Source organism: Toxorhynchites rutilus, chromosome 2 (genome assembly GCF_029784135.1).
Source record: "Toxorhynchites rutilus septentrionalis strain SRP chromosome 2, ASM2978413v1, whole genome shotgun sequence".
In the NCBI taxonomy this organism is placed as follows: Eukaryota; Metazoa; Arthropoda; class Insecta; order Diptera; family Culicidae; genus Toxorhynchites; species Toxorhynchites rutilus.
The window spans coordinates 134637260-134659851 of NC_073745.1; the positions used below are offsets into that span (position 1 = coordinate 134637260).

General features: G+C 38.0%; 1 protein-coding gene across 11 annotated transcripts in view; it reads right to left on the minus strand.

Annotated features, from left to right (window-relative positions):
- Positions 1–22592, minus strand: part of LOC129770468 (fat-like cadherin-related tumor suppressor homolog) — a 576674-nt gene that overhangs the window by 201363 nt on the left and 352719 nt on the right. For all 11 annotated transcript variants that reach the window (XM_055773312.1, XM_055773318.1, XM_055773317.1 and 8 more), the window contains one exon: positions 1117–1992. In XM_055773312.1, coding sequence (XP_055629287.1) covers positions 1117–1953 — 837 coding nt within the window. In that variant the 5' untranslated portion in view covers positions 1954–1992. The remainder of the gene's footprint in view (positions 1–1116; positions 1993–22592) is intronic.

Below are 22592 nucleotides of genomic sequence, written 5' to 3' on the forward strand. Positions count from 1 at the left end.
GACCACCAAATACAAGAATCGTTAGCAATGGGATTTTTTTCCTCAACGCGACGCTGACTATTATTTTCATTTGCCACTTCGTTGAAACAGTCCCAAAAGGTGTCGTGAATTTCGTGAATAAGGTTTGATTCAGTTTCGTCTCTTTTGCTTCGTTTAGAGGATGTTGCAGACGGCGATGAGTTGTTCCTCTCAGAAGATTCTTCGAAAGGTGTTTTATATACTCCAATGAGATGTTCTGTCAAGCTGTTTCATTGTCAAGTCTGACATGAACCTCGGGTCCAAAAAGGTTGTAATTTGGTATTTTGAATCCTCTCCTAAGTACAGTAGAACGCCGATTATCCGCGAAATAGTCTGTCACCGCGAATAACAGAAATTGCAGATAAAGCGATGAAGGACTAAAGCAAACTCGAAATAAAGATATTTCTAGACTAAACTCAAGGAAAACTATTTGGAAAGCTTCACCGCCGCTGCCGTCTGGCCGCCAACTGGATGTCTGACGAACCTTAGCGACTTTATCCCGATTGATCATTCAATATTTGTCAATTCGAGATTTGTTTCTGGGTTAAAAGTGACCTCAAATAACAGTGCATTTCAAACCGAATACGAAGAAGGTATTTTCCACCAGTGAGAGCTGTGTTCTTCGATGGAAACTGAAGGTGAAAAATTGTCCCGGTTGTCGTCGACGTCTGCGATATCACAATTAGCGTATTATTTCTTTGGGAAATGTTTTTGGGAGCGTTGGACGAGTAAGAAATAAAAAAAAAACAGTAAAAAAGCAGTATCATCCTGCGATCCCATCCTTACGAAGTAGGGTGATGTACGTACGTATGAACGTACATGAAGATGGATTATGGGCAGCGGAAAAAAAGTTCAATAAAGTCACTAGTGTAGGAGATGTGTTTAAATTCATTTTTGCCGATTGCAGTCGAAAATGCAGTACAGTTCTATTCAAAATACACTTTTTCATGTCATCCGACTTACGAAAAAAATGCTAAAATTCTTACAATATTAATTAACAAATCCCTCTTAATTGCAAGGAAAACGGAATTCTGCTGCTGGAAGATTTGTTATTGATGGTAAATATAAACCCAAACCATTTTGCTAGGTTATACGTACCTGTCGAATTTTGATTTTCACCCGGGCTTTGCTGGCTTGGCTCCGACTGGTCGATCCAATGCCACGGTCATTGGCTGCTACGGTTAGCTCATGCAGCGATCGATCAACGAACCGGAGTGGCCTGGTTAGCGTAATGACGCCGGTGGTTGGGTGGACCGCAAACTGCTCCGTCTCGTCGAGGATGCTGTAGTAGATTTCGCCATTCAAGCCCAAGTCAGCGTCCTCTGCAATCACACGGAGAATGCTCTTGTGCAGAGGTGTATCCTCGGAGATCGTTACCGAGTATTCGGTTGGGTAGAATAACGGGCTGAGATCATTGGTATCCAGCACCTTAACGTCGATGATTGTGTCTGCTTCAAGCGAAATACGGCTTTTCCCCTCTCGTTTCGTTGCCGTGGCTTTCACCTCTAGCCGATAGCTGTCACCTTTCTCCCGATTCAGCACCACGTTGCTTGTGCGCAACCGTATCGCCAGAAAGGCAAAGTCGCCAACTAGTCGTTCCTCAGCCTTAAAGAATTTGTCTTTATCGCCGCTGACGATTTTGTACTTAACGTCCAGCTCGGGATCGATGAAGATCCCCAACCGATCCTCGTTGGGTGGCTGAACGGCGTACGTTTTACCGACGCTGTTCTCCGGAATCGACACGTTGTACACCGCGTGAGCGAACTGAAATTTGTACCGGTCTGTCGGCTGGCCATCGTCGTGCTGAAGCTGCTTCGGTGTAACACCGGAACTCTGAGCGAGGTCGCCTAGAGCGCGCGCTATCACTTCCGCCAGAATCACCAGTAGAAATGTGAGTAACCGCGCTCGTGACACTTCGCCCACTCCTGGGACCATTTTCGGCTAGCGTTATCTCATGTTAGGCCACAGTAGCATCTGTGGAGGAAGCAGAAACAGAAAAAAAATAATGACCGATTAGTGTGTGCGCCACTAGCGTAATAACATTTATTTCTGCAATCATTAAACACTATACACATGTGGTGAGGAGATAGGGGTGGGAATATTATTATATTAATGATCGCGACACACGTCTGACGACGCGGCGATTTTCACATAACGTGCAACAGCACCAGCAACAGCTTGGATGGAGGTGGAGACACGCAAGCATAAATCACGTTTTGTCTGGCGTTTTTATAATCTACTCGTTTTATAAGCGTCGTCTAGCGGTTCCGTAAATGTCGTCGTCTGCTACTTTTGTGGAGGATGGCTCGTAAAGGTCGTGGATCTGCAGATCGGGTAGACAATTTTGCTTGATATTAAGAACCTAAAAGATTCATACGTGTGCGTAAGTCGTGTTCCTCGAGAAATGCATTTTGCGAGCCAGAGGAGCTCTTGCTGCGAATGTTTGTGGGGAAAAGGATGTGTTGAAATGAAATATTGCCGCGAATTTTTTTTCGGAAAACGGTTGTCTAATAAATGTAACACCGGTTAGGCGAACATTGTGCTGATAATAGAGCGCTGCTTGCCGTCGCTATGAGTCCTGTGGCAAACGCAGTAACATCATGGATAAATTCGTTTAAAAACGGTAATTTACAGGGATGAGCAAAAATGCTACTTTTAGTCATTCTTCAGTTATCAACTATCTCTCTAATTCAGCGGTACTCAACCATTTTGCATAGGGGCCACAAACACGTGATTGTCCCGGGCCGTGAAAAAAATAGATAGAGAAGGGTGATGTCCAAGACACGACCGCATTGTTAAAGAAATTTAATAACAAAATTCTTTGATACAATACTTGATAGCAATGATAAGGGCCGATAAATAAATGCTTTCACTGAGTGAGGAGCGCGAACGTTTCGCAAAGCAATTTGAGTAGACTGTCAAAATAATTCAAAACATTACAATGTACTGTTGAAATTCGCTGTCTAGAGCAAAACTGAAACTGAAACTGAAACTGAAATAATGAGCTTTTTGAATATATAAATAGTTTTTCAGTATCTCTTAGCAAAATTACATTTCCAACGCAGAATGAAACATCTGAGAAGACGCAGAATTGCAACAGAAAATCCAAGCCGAATCTTTTGTGTGATGGCGGCGGAGACCAAAGCAATAGCATCGAATCAAATTTTCACCTTCAGTTTTCCACAGAAGACGCTGAAAAATACCTTACGCCACTTTTAACTCAAAAACAATAATTGAAAAAAAAAAAGAAAATTGAATGATCGATTGAAAAAAATCATAAATAATTCATTCACTCATCCAGCAAGTGACCGGACGGCAGCAAGGTTTCTTACATGACATTTCTCAAGCCCGATTTTTCAAATTGGTCATTTGTAACGCTCTAGTTTTTAGAAATTTTAAACTTACACCCCAGTACAAATTCAAATATAATTTGATGCAAACATACAGAGGCACTTTTCACCAGCCAGACGGGTTAAGTATAGCTGCTCTAGATAATCAAGTTTTACGGAGTTTTCCAACATTTTTTCCAGCTTTCTGCAATTACAATTACGATTTATGTTATGTCAATAACAAACAGAAACAATTCTTTTAAGCTTTTCCTATTCATTAAAAAGCAATGTGCTTCATATGGAGCGAGATGATATGAAGACTAGCCTAGATTACGGAGTGCAAATAACAAAAACTATTTTTGTACGAATCCAAGTCTATCTTCGCGTGAAATTATGTATTTATTCCATGTTGTAGGAGGGCCATACAATACCAAACAATAATATTCAAGCATTGACCTGACGTATGATACGCACAATGTTTTCATTGTGTACGGATCCTGGAAATGTTGGTTAAACCGTTTAATAAAGCTCAATATATTATTTTCTCTACATATGTATGATTGTATTATAATGACCAACGAAGGTTACTTTGAAATAATCTAAGACTACATCCAAGTCTCTTATTCGTTGACATATGTTTACGGGTTGATTTCCTAGCTTAATACCATTGTTCAATGATGTTCTTCTACTTGTAATAGTCATCAAAGTGCATTTTCTAATGTGGAGCTGTAATGAACTCTTAGTGCACCAAGTATAAAAGATGTGAACTTCATTTTTAAATGTTTGAGAGTCTTCTTCATTATCTGTATCCATATACAGCTCTATATCATCTGCGTAGATGAGTGCCTAAACACTTCAAAAAGCTCGCAAAAATCATTAACAAATAAAAGCTCCCAGATGAACCCTTGAGAAATTCGAGATGTAACAAATATTGGTTTCCAAATTTTTTAATTAAATCTTACGTTCAGTCGAATATGATTCGATCTATTTCAATAGCTTGACTTTTATCTTTATTTTTGGAAGTTTAAGGAGGAGTAATGTTATATCAACACAATCGAAAGCTTTACTAAAGTCAGTGTATTGAGCTTCAACTCGATTACCACTATCCTTTGCATTGGAAGTAAATGTGACAAATCCCAGCAAATGTGTTGGTGTTGAGTGTCATTTAAAAAAACTTTGGATGGGTTATACCTATGGTATAACCGCAAGGTTGACGTAGGACTGCCGTTTTTGCAATTAGCAATCATCGCACCTCGGATGTTCCTTATTGGATACGATAACGCCGCTGCTTTGTATGTATTGATTAAATTATTGATTGAACTAGTGAATAAATGAAAAAAATTACGAATTCAATTGCAATTAAATCCCAATTTAGGTCAATTCATGCATTATGGTAGTGGTTATCGCAGCAAATAGTTATCAACATTTTTCCTAAACATCAAACGGTATGCGTAAAAGTTCAGTGAGCTGGCGACATGAAGGGATATGCAATCCTGAATAACCGAGCCAAAGCGCTGCATTTATACCCGCTTTTGTAGACCGTGTTAAAAAAACAATTCCGGAGTTTAAAAATGCAAAAGTACTGCAATGCCGATTTTCCCAACTTGTTGGTTTCGGAATCTGTGTTGGGAAAACACATTCCGGTTTGCAAAAATGCAAACGAGTACAAAAGTACTCGCAGCTTGCATCTCATTTGCAATGCCGATTTCCCCATGCTTCATGGTTTTGAAATCTGTGTTGAGAAACATTTCAATTTCCAAAAACGCTAACGAGTACAAAAGTACCCGCTGCTTGCATCTAATATGCAATACCAGTTTCCTCGGGTTTCATGGTTTTGAAGTCTGCGTTAGGGAAACATTCCGATTTGCAGAAACGTAAACGAGTACAAAAATACCCGCTGCTTGCATCAAATTTGCAATACCAGTTTCCTCAGGTTCTATGGTTTTTAATTCTGTGTTAGGAAAACATTCCGATTTGCAAAAGCGCAAACGAGTACAAAAGTACTCGCTGCTTGTATCTATTTTGCAAGGTCGATTTCCCGTGGATCCATTGTCTTGAAGTCTGTATTAGGGAAACATCCATTCATTCCAGCGATGGTATCTCAATCGTTGCGTAATCATAAATGAGTAGATTTCCGAGCGACGACACTCTCTTTTATACCGATTGGTGTGATTTCAATAGCCTGTTTTGAAAACAATTTCAAGGCTATTGAAACAAGTTTTTGGATCAAAAAGTAACAAGCATAGAACGCGTAGACATTTTATCTTTCGAATGAAATGTTTATCATACCATTTCGTTCAGTTGTTTAGGAGCTATTAACGCTCAAAATCTCGTTCTCCGGCGTAACGCTTTCGTTTTCGAAACTTCGAACTTACACCCCAGTATAGAAATGAAAGATGTAGTCCTACGTCAAAAAACCTTGTTGCTTATTCATAATTCGTGTTTTAGTTGCTGAAAATGTTTTTGGTTTATCATGGCCTCTAAGAGTTTTGCAGTGCGAGAGATAATTGTTTCTTCACGATAATGTCTTGCATCGGATCTATTACCGGGTTTGGAGATTGGTGTTTTTTGAAGAATGAGTTTTCTCGTATTTCCTTTCCGAACCTTTCCGAATCCAATGGCTTATCGAATACTGTTAATTCAGATGCAATTTTTTTATAAATACCGGTGGAATTCCGTCAGGAGCTGGCCCTTTCTAGAATCGCAAGTTTTTTTAATGCGTCAAAATGTTCACTAGCAGTTAGTTGTCTGACGCCAATGTCACGTGGAAATTTTGGAAGAAATGTAAAGAAATCAAGATCTCGGTCCTCCTTGGAAGAATGTTGCAAAGAGGCTCAAATTTCTTCTGGGTCATTCGGGCCACGGTTTCATCAAGGTGCATGCGTGATGGAAAACTATTCCATATTAATTTTGTTTTTATGTAATTGAAGAAACTCTTGGGTTAGATTTTATGTCGGACTTTGTTCGTGAGTTGTTATCTTCAAAGGCTTGTTGAACAGTTGAGTTGAGCTGTTTGCAAATTTTCAAATAATTCTCGAGATTATCGTCAGATGTGCCTTCTTTTTTTATTTTTTAGATTTTTTATATTTCAATTCAACCAAACCGGAATTTTTATGTTTTTTGTTTCTCGGCTTGATATTTCCTCCTCTATAACTTCATTGATCATCGAGTGAAAAGTCGTCACTACTACTTCAATACTTCTCACACTTTTAAATACACCCTTGATACAGTTAAGCTTACACCTAAATAATAGGTAGTTTGCTTTAGTGTAATCAGAAAATTTCTCAAAATCATAATCAAATGGTTTTTGGTTGTTATCTATGAATAAAGAGTATTCGATAGCTGTGTGGAAAGCTTCATTTTTCCATAGTGGAATTAATGATTCAGAATCTTCGGTTATACACAAAAGAAAGCGTTGCATTTTTTTCGATTACAATCTGAAATTGAAATCAAAGTCAAGTTTGATTGTAGTATAGCCATAAGTTTTTTTTGTGAAGCCATGACTGCTGCCAGCAGAGTAATTCGAAGCGTAAAAGTGGAATACTGCAGTCGTGTAGTATGAGGCCCCATCTTCACTTTCCTCGTTTTCCTAGCAACAATGAAGTTCGGTCTGTATGAGAAGCGTATGGCAAGTGTCGTGTTATTGAAGTGCTCAAACCACTTAGTTATTCACTCTCGACTAAGTTGGAAGAGAGTGCCTGTGCACGTTCTCATCGTAATTTGCAATCATTCGATAATTTTATCAAGAATCCATACCGCTTCCACTCCCGCATGAAGAAAAGGGAGGAGCATTTTGTTTACTTTGCATTCTTTTATATCTTCAATAGAATTTTGGCTTTATATTTTATTTTGTTTTCATTATACGCGATGTTTCAGTATTTTCTATATCGAAATAAATTTTAAAAAATATTGTAATAAGAACGCCCAATTTGATCGTGATACCATAATCGTATTACAAAACTAATTGCTTTCTTATCAAAATAATGTACTTAGTCATCGAAACAAATCATGTCTATACCTGGGCTCCACTGCTCTACACAAACATGTTTTACAGAGTTCCTCAACATTTTTCTTAGTTTTCTGTAATGTTAGTTTACAAAAGATCGGACAGGTTGATTCAAACTAAATTTACGTTGAATTACTCTTTATGTAATTATCCAATATGATACATCAGATTACTTTTCGACGAATTCGACGTAGAAATCTAGGACCATCTGATGAAAAATCACTCCTTATTCATACGCTAGCTCACTTTTTTCTACCTATATTAGTGTTGATAAAGCACCGGAAAAACTATCCAGAAAAATGGCACGCCACTCATAAGAGATCGCTTTCATCCCATCAATTCGTTATCCACACGTTTTTTCTCCCCGTGAAGAGTTTCGTATCGTTATCGAATTGATGAAAATATATTTTATTTCGATTCACCCCACCCGGAGCGATAACTCCAGCAGGAATTTTCGGGATGTTGTTTTCGATTTGCTTTCGATATCCCCCTCGATCATCGGTTGTCCCTCGGTCGATCAAAACTAACCGAGTGTGATACAGCAAGCCACCGACGGGGCAGCTTTCACGCCAGAGGTAGCATTTTCTCACCGAAGTGGAAAAAGTTTTTCCTCTGTTTCTATTATCTCATCAAAAACTACATTCAATTGCTTGTTTCCAGACAAGGGAGGGATGAAAAAGGAACGGAATGGATGGCAGGATGGGAAAAAATCACTGCTGTGCAACAAAAGATTCATTCTGTGGTGATCGGATTCGTGGCAACATGTTTTCTTTGGTTACCCCGGACAGGGCAGGTATCCTTCACCCCAGTTTTATAAGTGTGATTGAGGTCCTCGGCGGTAAGGTGGTGTGTCCGTGCAAAGAAGGAATACCGATAGTTAACGGACAGATGTTCGACCACTAGGGGTTTTCGGTTGAAGAAATCAATTTCGGTTTAGAGATTCGCCCTGGATATTTATGTTCAGACATCTATTATACTTCGCCTTCAGTCGGAAACACATTGAAATAATTAAATTCTCAGATTTGAAAGAATTATATTGTGGGGCGGAAATCAATAATCTCCACAGACAGGTTGTGTATTGCTGTTTAATGATTCAAATGCGCTCCCGCCTAATTTCCTCCAGTTCAAATAAACGTGACTCCCTTTCATGATTATGCTTTTGAAAAGATTTCATTTCCTTGCAGAGGAATCCTTTCTTTCCAGCTTAATAGATGCGTCCTGTCTCCCGTTGGCAAGCCCTGTTTTCAGCGCTACATTTTCACATATTTTCCTGTTTTGATCTCCCCTCCCTTCGTGGAAGGAAAGTGGTTTTTTATTCCAATTCAATTGAATCTGCATATTCCGCTCCCATTGTGTGTTCCATGTCGAGTGTTTTCCGGAATGTTGCCGTACATGTTGCCGCCGGAAACCTTTCACCACCGTCGCTATGCCACCCACGAAGCGGGGGGTGGGATGGATACCGTCGCTACAGAAATGTTACCATCCGTTAATTCCAGGGGGTATTTGCCATGTACTGTTGGATTGTGTGTTGAAAAGGAACGATTGGTTGAAGAAAAATCAAGAGCGTTTTCCTCTCTCCGCTTCACCCGGCGGCAGGCAGCTCTTGCGCTCTGGTTCGAATAGATGAATAAAAAAGAAGAAGGGGAAAAAACCCGCCGCACTCCCAGAGTAGAGCAGAATGATGCAAGCCATTGAAATACAAAATAAAAAAAAAACATGTGATATGTATGGTCGAGTAGAATCTGGAGTAGGACCTCCCTCGCACGCTCGTGAATGGAACTGTGCGGTTTGATGCATGTATGTCAGTCGGGTTAATGTGCATTGAAATCTGGAACTCGTTATTTAACGTAAACATGCCCGAACTAGCGTGATGCTCGTGCAAGGATGTATTTTCTTGGGAGATGAATGTAATGCACCGAAGCGTCGGATACATCAAATCTTTCAAGAAATGCGACCATGTGTGGCTATAATACTCGATGGGGAAAATATTTGATATTGTTAGTAGTGTCTAACAATAAAAATCGTAGCACTTGCTATCGACAATATTTATGTTATTGTTTAAGTTTCGACGAAATCTTATTGGGGTTTATTTCTCAACGTAAAGTAAACTGAATCTCTCATGTTTTTGTCTTGCTCATTTTTTTTGTCTAAGTAAAACATTATTTGAAGTTTGATCGAGACTTCATAAAATTGCGTGTTTTCAAAAAAAAAGGGAGTTGTGTCCGAGAAACGATCGCATAGCTGACGTAGGTCTACGTTAGACTATTTATGGCAATGTGTGTTTTTGCCGGACAGTACTTCTACTCGACTCTAATCTATCTGCAACTTGATTGATTTATTTATTTGAATTGTTAGTGAGTGTCCCAATCGATTTGTGTAAAACAAAATACTAGAAACACCTAAACTCCAAAAGAAAATTGACAAATTTTGAACGCATATTGTTAATTTTGTTTTCAATTTGTACCCCCAATATGTTCCTGGAAGACGTATTCCTACGTCAAAACGACAGCCCTAGAATATTAATTGTGAACTTTTTTTTTAAGACCAAGACCATTCTTTACAATTGTGATTGAACAGTTTTGTATGCTTGACTATGAGAACATTTTTACTATTTCAATTTCAATCAATCAGAATTTTTTGGATGTGTTAGATTCGATCAAACTACTTACGAATGGAAAGTATCATAGCCATTCAAGAAAATAAATTTTGTGTAATAAGATGGTTGTGAATCTCTCTTTTACCTAATGCCCAAAACATGACTCAGTACGCTTTGGCAGATAAAAAGCACCACTGTTTACAAACCCAAATGGCTTCAGTATTGTACTTTAAATTGTACATGTAAAATTTTTTGACAATCTATCATTACACTGCTAAACTGATTTAGTTCGACGACTTCTTTTATTTTTAAAACTCGGGAAAAATATCAATATGACTGTTGTTATTGTTAAATAAAGTTATCAAAGGTTTTAAAGTATTGAGAAATATATCAATTATTACTTATTTTTCCTTTTATCGGAAGTTAAAATATCTGTATTGTTTTACTTTTTTTATACTGTTAAATACAGTAATTCAAAAAAAAAGGAAACAATCATACAAAAATTTGCTCTGATTTTGCTTACACCTATTATACTTGTTCATTGCCGGAAAGTTTTAGACACACATTTCTTTAAGTTCAATTTCAGAATTCCAAATCGGGATAATTTGAAAACTCTGCATTTTCGACAAATTTTTCGAATATTTTTTATAACAAACTAGCTGATCCGGCAAACTTCGTCCTGCCCAACATTTGTTTTTTGTTATCAATACCTTCAAACATTCACGTTTTCTTACTATGAGCAAGTTCATGGGTCCAATCGCAGAACTGTTCATTGATTGATCTTCTATTCGTTCCCGTTGAATTTACTTTTTACTATAAAATTCCTAGTATTTCTAACAAAACTCATCATTATAATATCAGATTATTTTCAGACACAATTCTCGTTCAAGATTTTTCAACCACTTGTAAACAACATGTTTCTCTGTTACACGGAATAAATGTTTTATACAGAAAATATGATAGAATAAAGGCAGTCCTAAATCGGACAATTCATTCCTCGAGTTCTGCTCCTTTCAACACATTTTGCGATCCTTTTTTTTGGTATAGATAGAAGAAGATATAGGAGTGCGTTTCATCACATTAAAATCCATTTCCAGTTTCGAACAAAAATCAATTTCGCTAGCGCAAACATCAAACAGCACTTGTCACTATGTAATTATAGAACATATGGGAATTTAATTTTCCGAATTTTCCCTTTTCCTTCAGAGCTTTCCAAAATTTTTCAATTGTCATGTTTGGCTGGAAAATCTTCACATGCAAAATTTGGTTTCATTTGCTTGATTAGTTCTCGAGTTATGCAGAAATTTGTGTTTCATTTGTATGGCAGCACCCCACCCCCCCTCTTGGAGAGTATAACCACCATAGAAACATTTGTTGCACCCTAAAACCTCAATATGCCTAATTTGGTTTCATTTGCTTGAAAAGATTTCAAGTAATGCAGAAATTTGGGTTTCATTTGTATGGCAGCCCCCCCTTAGAGAGGGGGCTGGAGAGTCTAACCACCATAGAAATTGCACCACCATTCATTTATTGCACCTTAAAATTTTCACCATTTGCTTGATTTATTTCCGAGTAATGTAGAAATTTGTGTTTAATTTGTATGGCATATATATATTTGTATGGTATTAATTTGGAAAAATAGTCCATCAGGCATAATCGGCAAACACGGAATTTTTCAAATCTCTCATATTTTGGATGATGCATGCGAAATAAAAAAAGTGTCTAATATGATTTGCACGGATACCATAGTAATTACCCGTGAATCCAGCACAACTCATGAATTACAGGGTGATCAATGTTGCAATGTTCCATTGATATTTTTTTTGGATCTTGAAGTCAACTTTACTAGCCACAAGGAACATGTTGTCGGAGATGCTCTGGAGTGCGAAGATGGGAAAGAAAAGTCCTATGCTTTATCAGCTCTCTGTCTGGTCTCCAGACCTCGATCCAGTACATCAAACCATTTGGGGTGTCTGGCAGACCAATTTCAGTACCAATAGGTTCCTGAGAGTCGCTATTCTTTTTGATTTCGTTGTTTGAGTGCGTATCAAAGATTGTCACCAGCAACGAAAAAAAAGCCCAAAACGCAAGCCGGGTGGTTCTAAATGTGAGTAGTGTTTCTGTGGTATTGCGATACTGTGATGCTGTAACAGACATTCATGCGTAATCTCGATTGCGACGGTTCCGTTCCGGTAATTTTGATGTCGTAGATCCACCATCGTGCTCCCGTGGCCGAGTGGTTAGCGTCATAACTAACATGCCGGGTGTTCGGGTTCGATTCCCGTTCTGGACAGGGGAATTTTTCGTCAAAGAAATTTCCTCCGACTTGCACTGTGATCATGCGTATTCTAGAGCTTGCCACTCAGAATGCATTCAAGGCGTGTTATTTGGCATAGAAATCTCAACTAAGTACTAATAAAAATCACGCAAGTAATACTACGTTGAGACGGCGAAGTTCCTCTAGGAACGTTAGTGCCATTGAAGAAGAAGAAGAAGAAGAAGAAGATCCACCAAAGCAATTACCGGAAATGTAGATAACATAAATGAAATCATGGAATAGGACCTTTATTTAGAGACTTTTTGTATCATACATGAGCTGAACATCGCACAATAATCGTTTGAGACCACTTCCATGAGGCTGAAAAATGGTTTAAGTTTACAGTAAAATTCATTTTTACCAATTTTTTTTTGTGTTTTCAATAAAAAACTATATGGAAAGTTCATGCAATAGCCAATCGATGCATCGGAAGAAGGGTATTTCAACAGTAAAAGAGTTTTTCTAACATCTAATTTTCCATGTTTGCTTTGAAAAGTTACTACTAATGTTGAACTCGTAACAACGCTTTATTCTAGTTCTCGAGATATAGTTTTTGTAATCTTTTATGTTGAATCGTATATAGGTCACATTTTTTACGTTACTTTCCTTAAATGGTAACGATTTCAAAAAGTATTGAAATTTCTGAAATTAAAATGAAACATATTTTCATTTGGGTGTGTCCGACACCGTACCACTATACGTCATCGTCATAACTTGTTAGGTTGAAAGAGTTTACAAATGAAAATAGTTTTCAAAATATGGAAGGGGAGTGTTTTGTGATATAAAAGGTTCAAATATTCTATTCGATTTTTGAGTAAGATTTTTTAACAGTGTATTTGAAATATTATTTTTCTTAAATAGTTTATTGATTCTACAATAACTTTGTCAAAGATTATATTTTTTCAGACATCTGGATTTCGAGCTACGATTTTTTTGAAAAAAAAGTTCAATGATTTTGAATATGCCCTTTCCAAAAATCAGTAATACAGGTCGGACTCGATTATATATAATCGCAATTTCGCTTTCAACGTTAACAAAAAAGCTATTTTTCTATTAATGTTTCACATTCATATATTAATGAAAAAAATGTTTTCTTGAGATTCGATTATGTATAGGATTTGAAAATAATTGTTGAAAAAAAGTGGTCGACTATATAATCGAGTCCGACCTGTACTTTGAATTAAATCTTTACATGAAAAAGCAGTGATGTATAATTTTTTGATATTATATGCAGTATATGTATAACTTGTGAGATTATGGAGATTAGCAGGATTATTTTTTGGAAATTTCAGATAACTATTTACTCAACAATGTGTTTTAATGTGTTATTTTCATGTGACAAATATATGCTATATTTTTTCTTTGTGTGATATATTTCGTAACAATACCTAGAAATCGGCGTCTAGTCCGCCTGTTCAAGCTGTTCATATGACAGGTAGACAATCACAGAAAAAAGTGTGTATTATTACATGGATGAGGAATTATCGATGGTTATTTTTTGTTATTTCCATACCTGAGAGAGAGGAGCCAGCTGAATGACAGATATTTTGTATTCTTCTTATTCTTTTTAAGCATTCTCATCAAGAAAATTCCAATCTGACAATTTCAATCAAGCAAGTTGTTGTCATTCATTTATGAGAAAAGTGTTCAAACTTGACGTGAACCTTTGTTTGTGAGTACATTTGTGCATTTTTATCCCCGATTTGATTTTTGACACAGGACTGCGTCCAACAGGAATATATGGGGGGTAAAAAATTTGAACACTGATCATGTAGGAAATAATAAAAGATGTACCAGGTCGGCCCACATCATGGTTTCCAGCAGCATCGGCCCATTCAAACAATTTTTTTTTTTTACTATATTTTTATTATTACTATATTTACTATAGTTGTCCTAAAGAATTATTTCGATGATTTCTATAACAATATCCGAAATAAGAAGCAAACTGACTTTTATGATTTGTTTGTCGGTGGAGATCTTGTGTGAATTTATGGGTGCTTTGGGCTCATTTGTGACTTTTTCCGATTCATACATTCAGTTTTCGCGAATTCTTTCACTGATTCCAGGATGATCAATTGCTGCAAGCTCAGTGAATCGATGTTTGCATTGTGGGCGATGATTGTATATTCTCCGATGCAATTTGAATATGCAGCGTATGTGGAATATATACAATAAGTGCTAATCTTCTAATGAAAAAAGTCAACATTGATTTCTCTAAGGTGTATTTTGAGGGAATTTTGTTTGTGTCCGATGGAAATAATAATAGGTTGACTAAAAAAGATGCTGTGTCCGTAATTTTAACAGGCAGTGATCACGAATCTGATGAAGATGAGACCAGTCTCTCGTCATCTTTGCCATGATATTCCTGCCCATCACTGATGGACCATTCATTCAAATTTGACATGCAGGTCGCTAATCAAGGCAATAGTATCACTGAAGATCCAATCGAATTGACCGATAGTGAAAGTGAACCTATTAGACTTGTCCACAAAACTAAAAGGGTATTATTTATATAATTTGTATGTCATTTCCCATAGACAACATATCTGTCGCTTTCAATCAGTCTACATAAATGTTGCGCTCACTCTGTCCTCCCTCACAACACCTGCTTCCCGTTTGTGACATTGATGAGTGAACATTTTTTGTGCGAGTGTCGAGCAGGAATGAATTGTCTTTCTCAAGATTCATTGTGAACCTAATAAATGCTCGAAAGATGTAATTTTACGTTGATCGCACTTGATCGAAAAATTACAAAAAGAATGTATTTGAGAGCAGTATTTGATAAACTCATTCTGAAAAGAACTGGATTTGAATTGCTGAAAACACTATCTTGTTTTCTCTCGTTCTGTGCGTTATGTGTGGCGACGGTTGTCCCCTTGGTTCACCGTGACTGGTTCGCGCTGACAGAAAGGTGATCACAACAAACGCGAGCTGACTCCTCTCTCTCAGTTCCATATCATCCCGAATATCCTTAGTTTATTTTCTATTTTGGTGGAACTCAAACCCACCGTGCGCCGCTTTGCGTGAAAATGACGTTTAAGGTTCAATGTTTTCTGTTGAACGACACCGATGAAACGATGGAAGATGCACACCACCATTCTTCAGTACAAGGCGCCTAGAACTATATCCTAAGGTGGGCCAACTTGCTAAAAGCACTCTTCAGCCATCTTGGAAGTCTACTATGTTTTGTTTGTAAACAAAACACAATACGCTTGTGCCCAAGCTCGCTCGTGATCAGTCTGTCTCTTTCACGCTTCAAGCAAATAATTCCCCTTCTGCTTTCCTCCGTACTGTTTCCATATACCGCTCCCCTAACCATCATAGTGACGGAACGGCCTCACCTCAGGATATACTTCTAGGCGCCTTGCTTCAGTGTTTGTTCGTGGTTGTCATCGTTTTCCTTTCTGTTTCTCTTTCTATTCCTGACGTCATTGAAACTTGAGAGAGACCACGAGAGCGCGAGAGTACACAGCACCAAACACCCCGAGCGAGCGTGATGCAAATAAACGAACAAATTCATTCATTATTTCTGTGGATTCTTTCGTTGATGTGTGGATTTAATTCGGGCATTTTTATCGATTTTGTTCATTCGACAACTTGAACCTGGTGCATATAGTACTCGTTTGTCTGCTTACGTTTCAAAACCTCCGCTACATTGGCCGGACATGTGGATCAAATAGCTGCGTACTTTGGTCTTAATGCTGACAAAATTATGGCCCAGAGCTATGATGGCGCTACTGTAATGTCCGGAGATAAATCTGGTGTGCAAACATTGGTGAAACAACGGTTATTCACTGGATATATTTTTTCTGTCGCGCACACGTTTTGCTTCACAAACAACAAGAAACGTCATGGGTTTTCAATACGATCTCATCTCTTGCAGCATTTCTCTCTCAGTCATCAAAACGCAGCGAGACATTGAAGCTATTTATGGAGACCAAAACACCATATGTTTGCAAAAATAGTTCATTTGAGCTATGCATCTATCAATGAATGTTTGGGTGAGATTTACCTTGGCGACAGTGTCTTTGATGCTGAAACTTTTACTACATCCAGAGGTCTTCACGCATTCATGCTGGAGTTCATCACTGTATTCTTGCTCAAACTGTCGCGAACATTTTTGCACTTACATTTTTGATGCTCTTTATCAAATTTTGCAGAAAAAAGGAATTAGACGTAGTAGAATTTGTGCGTTACATCAAGGCTTGCTTTGCTTCTATAGAGGAACTCAAAGTAGATCATCATTCCGATAGTACGCTCGATAATGCAATTGATGTATCTGGCGAACCTATGAATGACAGTAACGTCATCAATTGTCGTCGTTTATATGAATCAATTATAGACAACATTATTGACGAAATGACGAAACGGGTAAAGGAACTAGATGAATAAAAATTCGTCACTTTGTTGAATCACGAAAAATTTGCCGACTTCGATGTCGCATTCCCTACTGGAAATTTGAAAATGCTTATTTCATACCACTCGAAATTCGATGAAGCGAAGCTTTGTAATAAGCTGACGGTTCTTTTTAAATTATAGTCATAATTGCGATTATCGTTGGACAAACCCTGCAAATCTTCACCGAAATGGCTGGCCAGAATGATACTGACATTGCCCAATACAACAGTATCCCTTGAAAGAACTTTTTTTGTTGTTTGACGGATCAAGAATTATTTGCCTTTGACTTTGGAAAAAGATTTTCTTTATGAGATAATGCAGATGCCTTTATTTTATGAGGAAATCATTGATAAGTTTGCGCTCATAGTTGACCGTAGGATTCCTTTGTTATAAAAGTAAACCTGTTTTTTGTGCGGGTGATAGGGACCGCACAAAAAATCGTGTTCGCTACACAATTTGAAAAAAAACTTTTTGCTATGCGATGGATAGGGACCGCATAAAAAAAATCCTTAAGAAAATAAAACAAATCCCAATGATTCCATTCGTGTTCAACATTCGATTTCCTTATTTCACTATAAAAAGCGGCCTACTCACTCGCGCAGATCATAAAATTAACGCTTTGCTCTTTTCAATAAGCTACTACTGACACCTTAAAACAAACAAAACAAATCATGACAATGGCAATTAGCTGACACAGTATCTATGTAAAGCGATGAAATACATAACAAAGATATAAAAAAATGACCTATGACTTCATTTTTTTGAAATACCGCACAAAAAAATCGCACAAAAAAAATTCGCATAAAAAACCGCACAAAAACAGGTTTTGCTGTATAGATAAATGTTGAGAAATAAAAATGGTCAATTCTGTCATCGCAATACTGTTGTTTCAATTTTGCAAATGAAATTGTACAGATAGCTCAGTTGGTCACGCATCTCCTCTCCCTAAAATGCAGTTCAGGTTTTCGCATGTTTGAACATTCAGAACAATGCTCTTTATATCCACACAGTGCGGCAATACAAGGATTTTCCACTAAACCCTTCCTCAAACATGGGTGACTAGTTTTGTTTATACTGAGTACCGATATCTATTATTCATAGGAGCACCGGGTTGATTCGTGAACAAGTTCACTGGACATTAAAATTCGTTGAGAAAATTTACCATCAGGTCAGCTCGATTGAGGATTGTCGCTTCTTTCAACGACAGATGGATGCTTTTTGGTATACTGGTATTTTTGGATGCCGATTGGTATACTCTTAATCGAATGGAGGAAAACCCCACGGCATGTTCGGTGGATTGGTGGAGTGGTCTGCAAAGACTTTTCAACAGGGTAGCCAGACTGTTCGATTACCATTTATCCCGAACGCTTCTTCGTCGGAGGTTTAGCTCTTTATTCACAGAAAAACTGCCACGTGATTATCATTTTTATGTGTATTTTCAATGTGTGACGACTGTAATTTGATGTGATTAATTGTAATACGATGTCATTTGATTCATGTTCAGATTTAAACTTAGATTTAGATTTTCATATACTTTTAAGTACATCCCTTACGGGCATCCCAGTACGGGCCCTTAAAGCCCGTTGATGAGTTGACAAATAAATAAATAAATAAAAGTGTGAATATATTGTTACATGAAGTATAAGATAAGTATACTTCCTTGCTGTGGTGACGGAGAGCAGACAAACGACCGCAAAGGGCCAACACATACACAAGGAGTTCAGCTTCAGTTTTGTGTTCATGCTTCGCTCTCGTAAGCCTGTAGTCTTCTGACACTACAATAAATCAAAATGACAGTTGGAAGAATTGCGCTGGAAATTCATCACAACCCTAATTGGGTTCAATTCATCGATTGTCCGATTTTTTTTCATAAAGAATTCAATCGTATCAATCTGCAAATCGCATTGTTCACCTCTTATCCACAATCGACGTGTCGAATCGGCATACCTCCATTTAAGTAACAACATAAGGTTTTTTTGACATTGTGAGAACTTTTTCCATGTCTTCAAATTATTTGCTCAACTCAAACTGCAACGCAACTGACACATTATTATAACTCGTTAGAGCAAATTACTCCACCGCACTCAACACTGTCTGTCATTGGAGGAAGGGGCTCGCGCTACGCTGGGATTTGAATGTCGGAAGACCATTTTGTTGTTGGCACCGCGAGAAGTGTGCAGCGGTTGAGTGAAAGTACTCTAACGTGAACCTTCTCAACTGTGGCGCGCACTGGTTGGGAAAAGGTTTAGGAAGTGCATTAACATGTTTCCTGCGCTGCTGTATCGCTGCATTTTTACAACTCTTGTCGGGTACAAATCTCAATGCCCAGTAGGCAGTAAAAACACTTAGCAGCTTCCTCGCACAGATGCGTGTACTCTCCTTCTCGGTTTGTAGGAATCATTACGGATAAATTTTCACCTACTTTTGTCATACGGAAGGCTGCGAGTTGCTTCAGTAAACCCGTATTAACGCTTTCATGTTTTAATGTTGAAGCCATCAAAAATTATTCAAAATTGTCTGACTAACAAACATTTATATGATTAGTTTAATAATGACCAAACTTACTCTCAAAATAAAATTCAGTGGTCCATTGCAATAGTGGTGTGGGCAGAAAACAAAACAAAAAAATCTGTACTTTACCAAACGACCTGTATTCTCGTTGGTGTGGGTCCGAGCGTCATGCTGAATACATCTGAATTTGAACGAAAGCAGTGGAGAATCCTCTAGCCAACGAGGCACTGGGGTTTCCAAACCCACCACCACTTATGTATAGACGATTTTCCTCGCCCTCACACTTCATTGTTCTCGCTGATGGATTCTCAATGGGTCGACAAAAAGCGAAGATGAATGTGGGGAGCCAGCGCAGAAAATGTTAATGCATGCATATTTAAAGAAGCTCAGCTCATTCACTCTGAAAATCTACATCAGCATTTGAATGGCAGCCGGGACTTTCCTCGTGGCACACCTTCAGATTTTTTCACCGAAGGTTGGAGCGGTTCCTGGCAGAGTCCGGACTGTTCTGCCAGCGCGTTGCGGCTTTGTAGCCTCCTACTGTGATAATGATGGATTCGCTCGGACGAAAATTGCAGAAATGCCTGAGTTTTCAAATTGGAATTTCACCTATGCGCGCCTGAAGAATTCATTGGTTCATTTTCGTTCGCTCCCATATTCCATTATTGACTTTGCTTTTGATCCACAGTTCAACGGAGGAATCATCACCTATCCAGAGGTCAGAACAATCACACATCCGAGCAGCACAATTTTTTACGATGATTCCGATATCAAAGGTGACTCCTACCCGATGATTATTTTCATCTTTCGTTGGATGCCATCGATGCTGGCATCTGACGTCGGTACAGTTAACGGTTGTCTCTCTACCCACGCGCGGCCCTCTCTGATCTCTGAACGATAAATATCACCTTTGAACAGAGGCATTTGTGCGGGCAAAAGATGAGTCGTAGAAGGTGTGTGTGTGTGGAGATTGTGTCAGATGAAGATAGGAATTGAAATGGCGCACATACATCACCTGCTTTAATCAATGACATTTTTCAGTTCCATTATTGTCGGTTGCATCTTTACACTGGTCGCAGTGAGTTTGATTTGCATCTAATCTTAACATCACGGCACACAATGTATATCATCGAAGCAGATCCAAGAAATGAAAATTACAGGATTTGTAACATTTCTCGACGAACATTCTATCGAGAAAATGTTAGGGATATTACAGGTACACAGAGTGATGTCAATATATCTATTCCAGATTGACCAAACTTGCTGACACAAACAGACAATTTTTTTTGTCTGAATTTTTTCTGGTTTTCAGTGTTTTTTGGACAACAAAATTAAAGTCAATGATAATGGGTAAATAGACTACCTGGCGGGGATTTGCTGATTGGATATGAGAAACGTCATGAATACTTTTCCCAAAGAAAGTTATTTATTCCTTTTTCTTTCGTTTCGTTCATACAATATTATTATTATTTTCTGGAGTTGTTTCAATTAATTATATCTAACGTTCCCTGTGGAACTTTTGCCGTCTCAACGTATGCATTAACTAGCGTCATTTATAATACTTAGTTGAGATTTCTTTAGCCAAATAACACGCCATAAATTTAATCCGAGGGGCAAGCTCGTATTCTAGAGCTTGCGACCACAGTGCAAGTCGAAGGAAATTTCTCTGAAAAATCCGAAAAATTCCTCCCGGCCAGAACCCGAACCCGAACACCCGGCATGATAATGTGAGACGCTAACCACTCGGCCACGGGTGCACGGGCTGCCATACAAATGAAACAGAAATTTCTGCATTGCTCGAGAATTAATCAAGCAAATGAAACCAAATTAGGCATATGGAGGTTTAAGGGTGCAATAAATGTTTCTATGGTGGTTAGACTCTCCACCCTCCCCTCTAAGGGGGAGCTGCCATACAAATGTGAACAAATTTCTGCATAATTCGAAAACTAATCAAGCAAATGAGGCCAAATTTGTCATGCGAATGTTTTAGGGAACACGAAACGTTCCCATAGTGAATAGACACTCCTCCCCTCTCTCTGAGGGGGGGGGACTGCCATCCAAATGAAGCATACATTTCTGCATAATTCAAGAACTAATCAAGCAAACTGAACCAAATTTTGCATGTGGAGGTTTTAGGGGGCAAGAAACATTTCTAAAGTGGTTCAACACTCAACCCTCCTTTCTGAGGGGGGAGGGGTTCTGGCATAGAAATTAAACACAAACTTCTGCATAACTCTAGAACTAATCAAGCACACTTTGGGATGTGAGGGGTTTTGGGTATGAGAAATGTTTCTATGATCGTATGACATCCCTCCCTCCTTTGGAATGGAGAGGGGGTCTCATAAAAATATTGCACATATTTCAACCAAAAATATTCCAACCAAACAATTGAAAATTTTCGGAAAACTCTGAAGGAAAAAGGGAAAATGGATTTTAATGTGATGAATCGCACTCCTATATCTTCTTCTATCTATACCAATAAAAAAGTATCGCCGAATGTGTTGATTAGAGAAAGGAATTGTCCGATTTAGGGCTGTCTTTTTCATAATTTCTGTATAAAACATTTATTCCATGTAACGGAGAAACATGTTATTTGCAAGTGGTTGAAAAATTTTGAACGAGAATTGTGTCTGAAAATAATCTGATATTATAATGATGAGTTTTGTTAGAAATACTAGGAATTTTAAAGTAAAAGGTAAATTCAACGGGGTCGATTAGAAGATCAATCAATGAACGTGTTCTGCGATTGGACCCATTAACTTGCGCTTAGTAAGACAACGTGAATGTTTAAAGGTATTGATAACAAAAAACAAATTTTGGGCGGGACGAAGTTTGCCGGGTCAGCTAGTTTATTATAAAGACAACATTTACTATTGCAAGTCATTCGTATGTTTGATGAAGCTTATACATAGTTTTTCAGAATCTAGACTGCATACTATCATTTATCATTTACCTTCCGCCACGATGTTTAATCAAATCTTTTGGTCACAAAATAGCGTTCATCGTATCATTGCTGAACCGATTTCGAAGCTTACTATTGCTCTGGTTATATTCAGGAAAAAAAAACCGCTCGCCAGTTGCCGAGGAGTGAAACACAGTGAGAAAATTTAAAACAAGGTATCGAAGCACCGAAAATGCGAGCGAATCGTCAATTCTTTTTAGGCATCCAATTTCTATCCACCAATCCAGCACATGCTGTTCTTTTAAGGGAGTGTTCTAGTCTAGAAATTTGAAAAAAAAAAATCAAAAAATTTTTCCTTCATATTTCTGTAGTTTAGGCATTCAAGAATATACCCTAGAAAGGACTCATCGAAAATCCTATTATTTACCGAGTTAGAGAGCCATTTTAGTGATGCGGTATCTAAGGGTGGGTTTAGACTAGTGATATATTCATGTGAAGAAATATGATGAGATTTA